This window comes from Loa loa (genome assembly GCF_000183805.2).
Source record: "Loa loa unplaced genomic scaffold supercont3.169, whole genome shotgun sequence".
NCBI classification, from domain to species: Eukaryota; Metazoa; Nematoda; class Chromadorea; order Rhabditida; family Onchocercidae; genus Loa; species Loa loa.
The window spans coordinates 122,817-135,098 of record NW_018108349.1 but is presented as its reverse complement, the minus strand read 5'-3'; the positions used below and the strand labels follow the sequence as shown (position 1 = coordinate 135,098).

At 35.8% G+C, this 12,282-nt stretch overlaps 4 protein-coding genes across 4 annotated transcripts in view; 2 read left to right on the top strand and 2 right to left on the bottom strand.

Annotated features, from left to right (window-relative positions):
- Nucleotides 1-312: 312 nt before the first annotated feature.
- Nucleotides 313-5,292, top strand: LOAG_08601 (hypothetical protein; the record flags this gene model as incomplete). The annotated part of the gene is made up of 13 exons (XM_003144131.1): nt 313-458; nt 683-839; nt 982-1,184; nt 1,388-1,529; nt 1,676-1,810; nt 2,067-2,206; nt 2,446-2,598; nt 2,799-3,091; nt 3,401-3,521; nt 3,730-3,970; nt 4,084-4,366; nt 4,510-4,805; nt 5,065-5,292. Coding segments are annotated over 13 exons (2,538 nt in total), but the record flags the coding sequence as incomplete, so codon positions are not given.
- A 755-nt stretch (nt 5,293-6,047) lies between these two features.
- LOAG_08600 (ARP2/3 complex 16 kDa subunit) lies at nt 6,048-7,835 on the bottom strand. The gene is made up of 3 exons (XM_003144130.2): nt 7,606-7,835; nt 6,926-7,114; nt 6,048-6,525 (listed from the first exon to the last, which is right to left on the bottom strand). The coding sequence occupies exons 1-3, from the start codon at nt 7,807-7,809 to the stop codon at nt 6,463-6,465; spliced, it is 456 nt and encodes a 151-aa protein (XP_003144178.1). The 5' UTR covers nt 7,810-7,835; the 3' UTR covers nt 6,048-6,462.
- Nucleotides 7,836-8,090: 255 nt separating this feature from the next.
- Nucleotides 8,091-8,582, bottom strand: LOAG_08599 (hypothetical protein; the record flags this gene model as incomplete). Its single annotated transcript, XM_003144129.1, has 2 exons — nt 8,091-8,322; nt 8,488-8,582. 2 exons carry the CDS (start codon nt 8,580-8,582, stop codon nt 8,091-8,093), a joined length of 327 nt encoding a protein of 108 aa, XP_003144177.1.
- Nucleotides 8,583-9,246: 664 nt separating this feature from the next.
- Nucleotides 9,247-12,282, top strand: part of LOAG_17997 (kelch domain-containing protein family protein) — a gene marked incomplete at its 3' end in the record, with an annotated part of 8,269 nt that continues 5,233 nt past the window's right edge. Inside the window, exons 1-9 of the mRNA XM_020450667.1 lie at nt 9,247-9,351; nt 9,604-9,704; nt 9,964-10,084; nt 10,224-10,356; nt 10,450-10,581; nt 10,928-11,148; nt 11,462-11,610; nt 11,776-11,879; nt 12,067-12,235. Coding sequence (XP_020305630.1) covers nt 9,260-9,351; nt 9,604-9,704; nt 9,964-10,084; nt 10,224-10,356; nt 10,450-10,581; nt 10,928-11,148; nt 11,462-11,610; nt 11,776-11,879; nt 12,067-12,235 — 1,222 coding nt within the window. The 5' untranslated portion in view covers nt 9,247-9,259. The remainder of the gene's footprint in view (nt 9,352-9,603; nt 9,705-9,963; nt 10,085-10,223; nt 10,357-10,449; nt 10,582-10,927; nt 11,149-11,461; nt 11,611-11,775; nt 11,880-12,066; nt 12,236-12,282) is intronic.

Below are 12,282 nucleotides of genomic sequence, written 5' to 3'. Positions count from 1 at the left end.
AAAAAAAGACAACGTTTCCACTGTTTTCTTCGCAGAATCTGTGCTTTCTTAAGCTCAAATATGTTTGTACTGGTTTCCAGATGGTTTGCGTGCAGATGCTTTCTTCAGTCATCCTGAAAAATCACCATTCTTGCACGAAATTATTAATTCAGGCAAGGTAAATGAACTTGAATTTAATGAGACCGAAACCAGTTAACCATAACTTCAATAGACCCATGTACATGTAAGAAAAAAGTCCTTGAAAAGGTCTTGCGTGAAAAAGATAGAACTCTAAAAATAACATTGGTTAATGTGGGATCTGTTCATTTTCAGGGTTGCTGGGGTGTAAGCGTAAGTCATGTTCCAACCGAATCGCGTCCTGGACATGTAGCAATGCTTGCTGGCTTTTTCGAAGATGTCAGTGCTGTTGCTCGCGGTTGGAAACATAATCCGGTTCCATTTGACAGCATCATCAATAGGTAAAACTCTAAAGCATATAATGAGTAGCGACTTCATTTATGTAGTTTTCTTTTTCTTCTTTTTAAATTACCAAGATGACTTTACTGCTATACGTACGTGCCATTAGAGAAATATAAGAAGTGCTTTACCGATTTGTAAAACGAAATAAGATTTGACGTTTTTAGAACCAACTTATTTGGTATGTGCGTTCCGAGATATTAGATATCCCAAAGCAATATTGTAGATCGCGCGAAGCATTTGCTTTTGGCAGTCCAGACATCGTCCTAATATTCACAAATGATGTCAACCATGCCACTGCAATGGTTTATTCTCCCGAATTAGAAGATTTCCAGCAGAACGATGCTGCACAACTGGACCGGTGGGTATTCAGAGAAATAGAAGTGAGTTATTGTAGTATATGTAGTTATTATAGTGTTATTGTAGTATATTGTAGTTATTGTAGTTATTGTTTTGTAAACTTTCATTGTCACTGAGAATCCTGAACATGCTATGATAATAGTAAAGTGAAAAGTTTCAGTTTAGGAACTTTTGAACAGCACAGATGTAACTATTCCAAAACGCTTGGCCTCAGATCGCCTCGTATTTTTCCTGCATTTACTGGGATTGGACACAAATGGACACGGTCATAAACCACAGTCAGATAAGTACATTGATAATATTGCAGTTGTAGATGCAGGAATTGCTAGATTGGTACGATTGTTGGACGATTTCTTTGCCGATAACAGGTTCGTCTTTTTAATAAAAAAAAAAAAAATAGCCTAATGAATTAAGATTGATTTGCTATAAGAAACTACTTCCTAAAATGACAGCACAGTCAGTATCACTGATACCGATAACTAGAGCCGTTATTAATAGCTTTTTTTCTATTTCCCATAATCCTATTCTTTTCTTCGATTATTATCAAATCTCTTTATTTTGATCAGTTTAGGACGGCCTTCTTATTCACCTCAGATCACGGAATGACAGATTGGGGTTCACATGGTGCTGGCACAGAAGCCGAGCTGATTACACCGTTAGTGATGTGGGGTCGTGGTGTACGCGGCAGCACTGTGAAAAATAAAATCAGTCAAGTAGGTCCTTTTTTTCCGGTTTTCATTTTTTATTTTTCTCGTTTTTCTGTATCACTTAGTTATTAATGGTTTAAGGTTTTCTGTATCACTTAGTTATTAATGGTTTAAGTAGAGTTTATTTAGAAATGTTATACACATTATTTAAGATTGATCTGTCACCGCTGATGTCTGCTTTGCTTGGTTGTCCGATTCCAATGAACAGTTTTGGCACTGTACCTTTGCATCTGCTGGATGCATTACCAAGATACAAATTTAAGGTAGCATACGCTAACTTCAAACAGGTTTGTTGATTACTATCAATTTACTTTAATATTAAAACTTGGATTGAGAACATTAAACTTTACCAGGTAGTAATACTTTGTGTCGTTTTATATCATTGTTGGTACCTCCTTCATCTTTGATCTTATGGCTTACTGAACTCCTAGTTCATGGAAATCATGGAAAAAAAATTAATTGCCATTTAAACATACTAGATAGAATTTTTCCACCGACTAATGATTTTCATAATAATGAAATTGAAATCACAACTTTTACCAGATGCTGGAACAGTTTATTCTGAAGAAGAATGAGAAAAAAGCCCATTCACTGCCTTTCATGTTTCGTGATTTTGACCAACTCCACCCAAAAATATTGCCCACGATTGAAAGCGAAATCAAAAGACTTGTAGCACAAAATAGGTTACTTTTATTGAACATTGATTCTTATTCCCCTTCCGTAGGAAATTTAGATAAAAATCGTTGTTCAGTAATTATTGACAGTCTAACCGACAAATGATTTAACAGAATAGTTTAATGGTTGGCATCTTGCCTTTTTCGTGGAGGCTGATGCACATTGCCTTCTGCATATAATCATGCATCATCTGGAGACGTATTTTAGCCTATTTTGACTGCTTTAACCAAGTACTATTGTTCTATAGATTTGAGGCAGCTGTAGCTGTATGCATGCAGTGGATTCCGATTCTTCGAACAGGCTTGGTTTATTTTCATCGTCATGATCAAACACTGTTAGGAATTGCTGTCGCTTCTACATTCATCACATGGATGTTATGCGTTTATTTCATCACATTGAGGTAAAATTTCTTTGTGAATTGAATCTTAGAAGATATTTAGAAAATTGAAAAAACATAAAGCCATTAACTTGGGAAAATTTCATTGTCCAACTATTGAAAACACAATCAACGGACGGATTAAACGAAAAGCTTTGGTAATTAACATCATAAGCCTTTCCTTGATTACGAATGTTTTCACTGCCAATTTTTCTTTATTACAGGCGTTCTTCCATAATTTTGAAGGATAACAATGTGTTGATTCTAAGCCTTAAACAGTTTATTGGTGTTGGCTTCATGTTTACCTTACTACTACTTAACGGGCTACCTTTTACGCATGCCTTATATCTGACACTTCCTACATATCTCTCATGCGTTTGCTATAATGCAGTTAGCGACTTAATTCGTAGTAACTTGGAAAATTTTATCATAAATTGGCATTCAACTCATTGTCCAGAAATGCGAACAAAATGGCTTTTTTTGTGCACCTATTGGATGCTGTTAACTATTTCAGTTGGTAAGTTTTAGTACGAAGAGTATGGTAGATTTTTATGTGGAACTGTGAGCTGGAGATAAAGACTGAATTACAGCTTCAGTTAAATATTATTTGAATGCATTCTAATTTGAAATGATTGGTTTTCCATTTTGCAGGACGCAAATTTCCAGTAAACACACCTTGATAATATTGTCAGGAAAAAAACTGAATTTCAAATTTATAGGGTCGTTCCTTTTTTTATAGATGGATATTAAAATCATTTTAGTTGTGTTTTCAGCTGTAATTCTTTCGGTCATTGTTTATAGATGGATATTAAAGTCATTTTTTCAGCTGTAATTCTTTCGGTCATTGTTTCTGCTTTCATTTATCGGCCAATATTGTCGATAGAATTTTTGGTCTTTGGTTTAATTCCAGTGTTAAGGCGTGGCGAAAATCGAGATTTAGTTAAATGGTAGGTATTTGAAAATGATGTTAATTACTTTAATGTAAGGCTGCGTAAAATTCCTCTAGTCTCAACAAGTTTATGCTGAAATTTTTAATATTTTATGAATTTTATTATATGAAGGGAGATCTCACTACTATTAATTTAGCGCGAGCAGCTGTAGCACTACATATTGATGTTATTTTGTTGGTTGCGTTAACATTTTGTTTCTGTTTAGGAAACGGATGTGGTTGATATGTTGTTTGGCTGTTGCTATATATCCTCAGTTTCCAGTGGTTGGACAAACTCCGCTCCCGACAGTTTGTGCCTTGTCGTCTTTCTTTACCTCACTACTAATTTTCTGGATTTCTACTTTTCCGGTGCTGTCATCAACAAAAACACTGTTCCGATACCACTCAGCTTTACATCTTCTTGCTACAGTTGTCGTAATTTTTGTGGATGCTTTTAAAGATTATAAGGTTGGGATTTCACATAATCGTATGAGAATGCTTTTACGTATTAATGTGTTCTCCAGAAATTTTTTCTTCCTGCAAGTCTGGATGATTTGATGGTAGTAAGATGCATTTTTTAGTTGTTGTTAATGCTGTTACGCTTAATTTGTTGGCTTTCAATTCCCGTAGCGGCAGTTTTACCACTGTTATCATCGCGATCAGTTATCATCCGTCTTATCTGCTGGTTCTCATCGCTTATGTTGCCGTACACTTTGTTAAGTTTATCATACGAATCATCATTTATGTTGCTTCTGTTCGTTCTTCTCACAACATATGTACGGTTGGAATTTGGGCAGATGACTGATGAAGAATTTCTAGCTATGTCATTACCGCAACGAGATTATGGAACGAAGTTAGTAGCAGGTCAGCCGTTTGCCGACTTAAATTTAACTAAATGTTACAAATAAAATCTTTAAAACATTAAAAAACTCCTCGATCTACTTACTTCATTGTGATTCCGATATTTTCCAAATTATCATAGTTTACTGGTTTCGTAATCATTTTAGATGTTAGTGATACGAGTTTCAATGATTGGCTCCAGGGCTTAGTCTTGGTTATCCTAATCGAAGCGGCTTTCTTCGGTACGGGTAATATCGCCTCATTAAACAGTTTCAATCCATCATTTTTACGATGCTTTATATCTGTGTTCTCTCCGTTTACGATGACAGCTATGCTAATTTTCAAAATATCGTTGCCAATTTTGGCCGTTGCCTTTACATACGCCGTTATTGTTCGATTAAAAAAAATCTTAATTACGAAGTTATCGATGATACTGCTAGTCATCTCCGATACGATGGCACTGGTAATTTTTTGCAAACTTAATTTAAATTCGGTTTCATTTTATCAATTGTTTTGAAATTTAAGGTACAAACTAGCTCTTACGTCATAGTTTAATGCATCGCAGTGTTTGAGGATCATAGAAGTTTTTCATGCAGAAGCGGTTTGCAGTGTTATGAGTATTATTTAGATGCAGTTCCATCTTAGAAACAGCCATAAATTTATTTCTCCTGAGTTATGTCATGCAAATAAGATAGCTTATAGTCATTAGGAAATTATTTCAGATTTTCTTCTTCCGACTCGTGGATGAGGGGAGTTGGATGGACATTGGTAGCAGCATAAGTCATTATTCAGTATGCATGTTATTAACTGTTATAGTTTACCTTTTGTTGAATTTTACTGATTATTTGCTTCCTCTTTCACTGAGTAGAATCATGCGCGACGAAGGAACGATATTCGAACGGAAACGTTTATATTCCCTGACCTCGAAAACAGAAGAAGATATCGTTTGACTCTTTTTTCAGATGCACAAATTTCTGAGGAAAGAAAATGTTCCCAAGAAAAACCGGATATGAAGATGCAAACTTTCTTAATTTAAAGGTTCGCAATATATGTGAATGACGTGAATTGTTCCAGATGTTAATCAGGGCTTCGTTCTAGAATGCAGCTCCTTTGTGCTTTATAGTGGTGATTGCATCTGATTTCACCTGCTGACAAGAACTTTCCAGTCATTCATTGCAACACGTTCCCATAGTACTTTATTTGTATGATCAGCATATACGCTTGCCGACGCCAGCCACCAGATTCATCCAATTCATTCATTTATTATATTATGAATAGTTTTTAACTTTCTTCCCACCCCCCGTTGCTTGTTTCCGAGAAATACAGTAAGGTCATATACCCTCAACTGGTATCTTGAATGATGAACAATATATTCCGCGGTGAATTATGAAGCTAGCCATATACTATGAACTTTGTACTAGTATCATGCCTTGCCTATTATAACGAAATTCCGACATTAATAAAAATGTCAAAAAGCCTGGATTTTAGAAGTACTATCAATTTCTCCATTATATCCGTGTAACACGTACTATTCTAATAGATTACTTAACGCAGACTTTCACCACATATTTTTCTCTCTGAGAAAGGCTTACAATGCTAATCGTTAACAATTTTATGTAATCTGTTGGCCCTGTCTTTGCAGATGTTAACTGTTATTTATACAGAAGTTTCCCACGGTGGGTCTACTGTTAATAGGCAATAAGACGTAGGATTTTATTCCGAAAGTACAAATTCCTTTATAACGATTGATGGCATCGGAAGGAAATCCATACATGACACAGAAATCCACACATGACCTGACAGAATGTAACAGCAAAACTAAATGTGAATGCCTGAATGTCTGGACGCATAGCAGTTTCACAAGAGTGCACAACTTATTACGTTGAGCATATGCTCATAAAGCTTGAAATATGACCGAGGGAAAAACCGACCTGATTAAACAAGTCCACCGCAACAATAGACACAAAAGCTAGGCTTTAACAAAGTGCAGTTTTTCATCATCCTAGCTGCGAATGACGATTATTTATTGATATCAGAATTACAAATGCAAATCATATTTCCCCACCAAAGGTTCAATTTGGCATTCGGTAAAAGATAAATATAAACATCAAAAGCAAAAGTCACAACCTTTGACGATCACAAAATACACGAATTATAGCACCGTATCCGCCGCGAGCTAATACCTGAAACAATATTGAATTTATCAAAATCCAATGCGACATGTGAATAGCATGAAACACTAGTAGGCCAAAAAGTTTTTCAATTTCCTAAGAAACTTCCATTATACCTACCACTAATTTCCGACTACTATTTGGGAATGAATAATATTCAGGCTCCCACATTTCAAAATCATCTGACAGACATTCCATAGCACTCAACCTCAACAGTTTGAACATGGTTATAGCAAGTGAGTTTAAAGCGGAACAAATCGAAAAACAACACAAGAGGTAAGGACCTTATAGATGGGAGAAACTTCCAAAATATTAGACTTTCAGAACAGAAATAGTACCAGTGAAAGCTTCCTAAAGAAGTAACAGCCAACATAAACTTGACTAACCAACACATAAAATGACTTGAAATCACCTGGGCATGCCACGACAGGAGATACTGACAAGTTGCATTATCAGCGTGAGTGTCCATCGCTTTATATATAAACTTCATCAAAAGGTTTACTTCATCATCTGTTAAGCACTTGACCATACCTTCGATATCCGCAATCTTTACATTCATCAAAACCTTCGTCACGAGAGCGGTTGAACGATCTTTTATCGTCTACAATACAACTATCACTTATATCAATTAATTTGCAAATCTATGTATCCGAGATATGCAATATCCCCAATCAAATAAAACTCCAAAATCAAAAAATACTTCTAGTATATCCACCGTAGTATAATTCTGCGACCAAATTTCGGCACTCATCGCTACTCCTTTCAATCGTCCTCTCCTGCTGCCTCTTGTGAAAATTTAAGACAAACAAGTGACAATGTCATCTCCAAGATACAATATCATCCCTTTTCTCAACCTTCTCGAATGAAATTGGAAGTATAAGGATTCTGAAGAATCCAAGAAGTATGCAGTTCAGCCAGCTACATATCTATGTAGCTAACTGGTACAAAACTTGTGAATGCAAAACAGTGCATACATCAATATCAACTCTTCTTTTCCCATTCCGTTTTGTCTTTCAGATTAGACCTTGATCAAATAAAAAAAAAAGAAACATTCAGGCTAACAAAAGTATTGAATTTAAATTCAAAATAAACCTGGTTTTTGCATTTCAATGGGGGATTTGATAATGATGCTTTCAACGCTTCTTGCAACTTGGCTGACTGCAATAACTGATTAACGAGTCGTTCATCCGGTCCAATTCCAGGAGTTTCCGCATCTTCATAATCCACAAATTTTTCTGGATCAAAGGCATCAACATCCAACCTCCGATAACTTGTATTTTCCAGGTTTTTTGCCATTTATTAATGCAAATTTTTTTCTGAAAAAAACTACAATTAATAAGGAAATATGTTTGAAATTTCACCACAAATCAATGGAGCATGACGGATGGATCATTTTTACCACCAATGTAAGCCAAGAAATGCTGAAAATTATAACGAGTATTCCCACAACCTATAATGATGCTCCTTGTCATACTCATTTTTCTGCTCATCAGATCTTCGCACAACGACTAGGTGAGAAAATATATAGCAAAATACCCCACATATTACCGGATCCCTCAACTTGAACCGCAAATTATTCATCCTGTCTTATGCTTCTGCACTTCCTCTCTCCAGTCCTGAATGAAGAGAACTGGGTAAAACAAACTGGATGATATATTCTCCTTTCTAACCAGACGAGAAAGGGAGGAAGAAATAGGACGTGCTCGACAAGCAGCCGGAAATGATTGTAGCAAGGAAGTTTGCGGTTCGGATTGCGTGGGAATCAAGTTCGCGTGATCGGGCGATTGCTGACTGAGGAGCTTATTTGACCTTCAGTGCCCCTTCTGTCAGTGATCGAGTTTCACTTATCTTCACACGTGAGTTCCATATTTGATCTCTGAGTCTGTGTTAATCGCTACGAGATACTTTTTACGTCGATATTTTCCACTTTTCTCATTTCTTCAATTTTCTTACTCATAATTATATCATGCTAACATTCGATACACCTTTTTCTTGATCCGACATACTGAAATTGATCCTTTTGAAGGATAATCCCGTAATTTCGAACAATCATCAAATGCCGTTTCCATTATTATCCTTTCCTACCAAATTGTTTGTGGTAGTCATTCATTTCTTTTCAGCTTCCTATCTCTAAGGAAAGTTTTAGGTGCAATTTGTTTAGGGCCTAGAAAAGAGTTCATTTCATAAATGGGTACTTCCTTGCCATTTTATCATTGCTGTAAAATTATTTTGACCTGTACAATTTATAGTTTGGACTATTTAAAGATACCTTGAATTTAATACAGTTTAATATTTGCTATTCGTTTCTTCACATCTCTTGTACATTCAGACAGTTATCTCCTACTCTAATACTTTTCCTACATATATTGTGCCGGCTTGTGTTTTTTTCTGCGACAGTTTTTAATTGTAAAATTGTAGTAGAAATTGTAGAAATTGTGGTGGAAATTTAAATTGTTGTGGAAATTGTAGACTGCGAAAATTTGCAAAACGAACTTTTGGAGTTGGGATATGAAGAGGATCAAATTCAGCATAATTTCGGACTATAACAATTATAATAAATTATATAATAATTGTAATCAATTTTTTATTGTGGTTTATGAACTGTTGAAACAGTCAGTAATGAAATGGAAAGTATAATATATGGTTAAGGGAACAAGTCATACTGCTTAAACTTGATCAAAGAAGTCGTAAATTTTAAGCTTTTTCCCAGGACTATATTTCTTTTACGTATAATTTTAGGTGTTAAATGATGAATGCAACAAAGCGAGGAAGGTCAGGTAATGGATCACCAACGCTGAAATGGAAGAAAGTTGTAAACACAACAGGTCCTACTCCACGGTAGGTTTTACTAGAATCAAGGTCATAGTTTATGGATCATCACATGAGATGAATAATAAAAAATAACTGGGTCAGTTCTAAACTCTCATGTTTACAAAAGCAATTCTAATCGGTGGAACAAATTTTTTCGTATGAACCCACTCTTATAATCAGACAAGTTTGGATTGGCGTGGGAGTAGTTTCTTGTTTAGTACAAGTTTGATATGAATTATTCACATGAAATGTTTTCTGAAAATTCGTATAATTTACTAGACCACGCCATGGGCATCGGGCAGTTTCGATCAAGGATTTGATGATAGTTTTTGGTGGAGGCAATGAAGGTATCGTCGATGAGCTACACGTCTATAATACAGGTTACTTTTATCATATCAATTGAGAAACTTCCTGAAAGCCACTTTTACGTGGATGTTATGCCAGTTGTAATATGGATAAGTTAGTTTTGTGCGACTAGTAACGCTTCTATTGTAGTCGATCTTGAGATTGACGAGTCTTTAATGACATGTATGCTTTTCTTTGTATTTCGTCAACTACATCCCTAATTAATGTATGTTGAAGATTGTAATTGTGCGGAACTACTGCATCGATAAAATTTTTCTTTTTTTTCATTTACAGCAACAAATCAGTGGTTCGTTCCGGCTGTCAAAGGTGAGGTGCCACCGGGATGTGCAGCCTATGGCATTATTTGTGATGGGACTAAAATTTACCTCTTTGGTGGTATGGTTGAATATGGAAGGTTTGTGTATTGAGCTTTTATTAAATAGGCGTTTATTAACCAGGTTCTTTGGATTCTGGACTATGATATGGGAACGCAATGGGCATCAAGCTTTTTTTTTCATGATGTGCTGAAGTATAGATTACCAGTTTCATTTTAGATATTCCGCAGATCTTTATGAACTTCAAGCCAGTAAATGGGAATGGAAACGCTTACGACCACGACCACCAAAAACTGGACAACCTCCTCCATGTGCTCGTTTGGGTCATTCTTTCACACTTGCTTCGAATCAGGTGGAGTTAGCTTAAAATATAAAATTATTAGTGATTGGTAGTGCTTATGTGTTCGTGACAAAGGGATATTTTTTGTATGGCTTTCGGTTTCAGATTTGTTACATATTTGGCGGTTTGGCAAACGCAAGTGAAGACCCAAAAAATAATATTCCACGCTACTTGAATGATTTGTATGTTTTGGACCTTAACAAAGCAAATAATAGTTTGCAGTGGGAATTTCCCGACGTTAGTTGCAAGTTTTTGAATTTGAATCAATAAGTTCCTTTTTTTGTTCATTGCATGAAATTTAGTCTCAAATGAACATCAGAACTGCAGGTTATCAAAATAAGACGTCTTCTGCTTAGCTTATATTAGTTCGCTACAACATGTAATTCGAATTCTTTTCTGATTCCTTAAACTGCTTTCGGATCTTTGAAATGGCGATTAATTAGCACGTTAAAATATGCTTCGTACTACCAATAAGACTAGAACACTTTCCGTGAAAGAGATGGTTGAGAACTTCCACGTGCATCAGAATATCAAGGTAACCATTTCACCTTCCATCAGTTATTCATCCTCTCTCTTATTGTAGACCTATGGGTCTCCTCCACCTCCACGTGAGTCACATTCTGCAGTCATAGTGGAAAACAGTGGTGAACATCGGCGAATGATAGTCTTTGGTGGGATGAATGGCTGTCGTCTTGGTGATTTGTGGATTTTAGATCTCATTTCAATGACATGGACGAAGCCTGAAATTGGTGGAGTTCCACCTTTACCACGTTCGCTTCATTCTGCTAATGTCATTGCTGAAAGGTATTTTTTTCATGTTTGAAATAAATGTCTCCAAGAAGCTGAATTAAATATAATTGGGAACTTGCACCTTCATCAAGATCAGTGGGACAGTAACTTGGTAGGAGTTTGACCCTTCGGCTCCCTTCACTCACTAGTCAAAGAAGAGAAAGAAGGTCATACAGTCTGGCTAGAATGAATAATACATTTGTTCTCAACTATAAACTGACGTATTTAGACAAGCCAATCCAGACAAGCTTGGTAGTTATCAAGAGTTGAACTTACTAATAAAGTAGTCCAAATCCCATTATTATAATTATTATAATTCGATGTTCAGAATGATAGTGTTTGGTGGGTGGGTACCTCTTTTGACGCCCGATACGAAACTACAGCAAGTGGAAAAAGAATGGAAGTGCACAAACACACTCGCTTCTTTGAACCTACGTACAATGTGTTGGGAAGATCTGTCATTGGAACTCCTTGAATGTAAGTGAAAATTGGTAAATGATGCTTCTGTTATTTAGAAGCAGTTCAAGATTATATTCCTTAATAGAATCAGGAGTAGTGTTAAGTCTTTATTTTCTATCGTATCAGTATCATTATGAAATTACGATGAAGTGGTATAATTTACGTAGTATTTAATAAATTTAGCCGCAGTACCCAGAGCTCGAGCAGGACATAGTGCAGTTGTTATTAATAAACGTTTGTATGTGTGGTCCGGAAGAGATGGATATCGTAAAGCATGGAATAATCAGGTATTATCTTTACTGGTAACGAAAACTTCCATGTCCCAAAAAATTGTTGTTTCAATATAACAAGTATTTGATAAATCCATTTTATTCTTCTATCTCTGTTCTCGGATGATTCGCTGCAGACTGTATCAGGTTCATGGCAATGATTGGCCGATTTTCGTTTGAGTTTTGATGCAAAATATCATTTCAGGTCTGTTGTAAAGATATGTGGTATCTGGAAACGGACAAACCTGATGCACCTGGGCGTGTACAGCTTATCCGTGCTACAGTGTCTGGTTTGGAAGTATGTTGGAATGCTGTACCTACAGCTGAAGCATACTTTTTGCAATTACGTAAATTTGAAGCAAAGCCGGATGATAGTTAGTTTTTATATATATATATATATATATATATATATATATATATA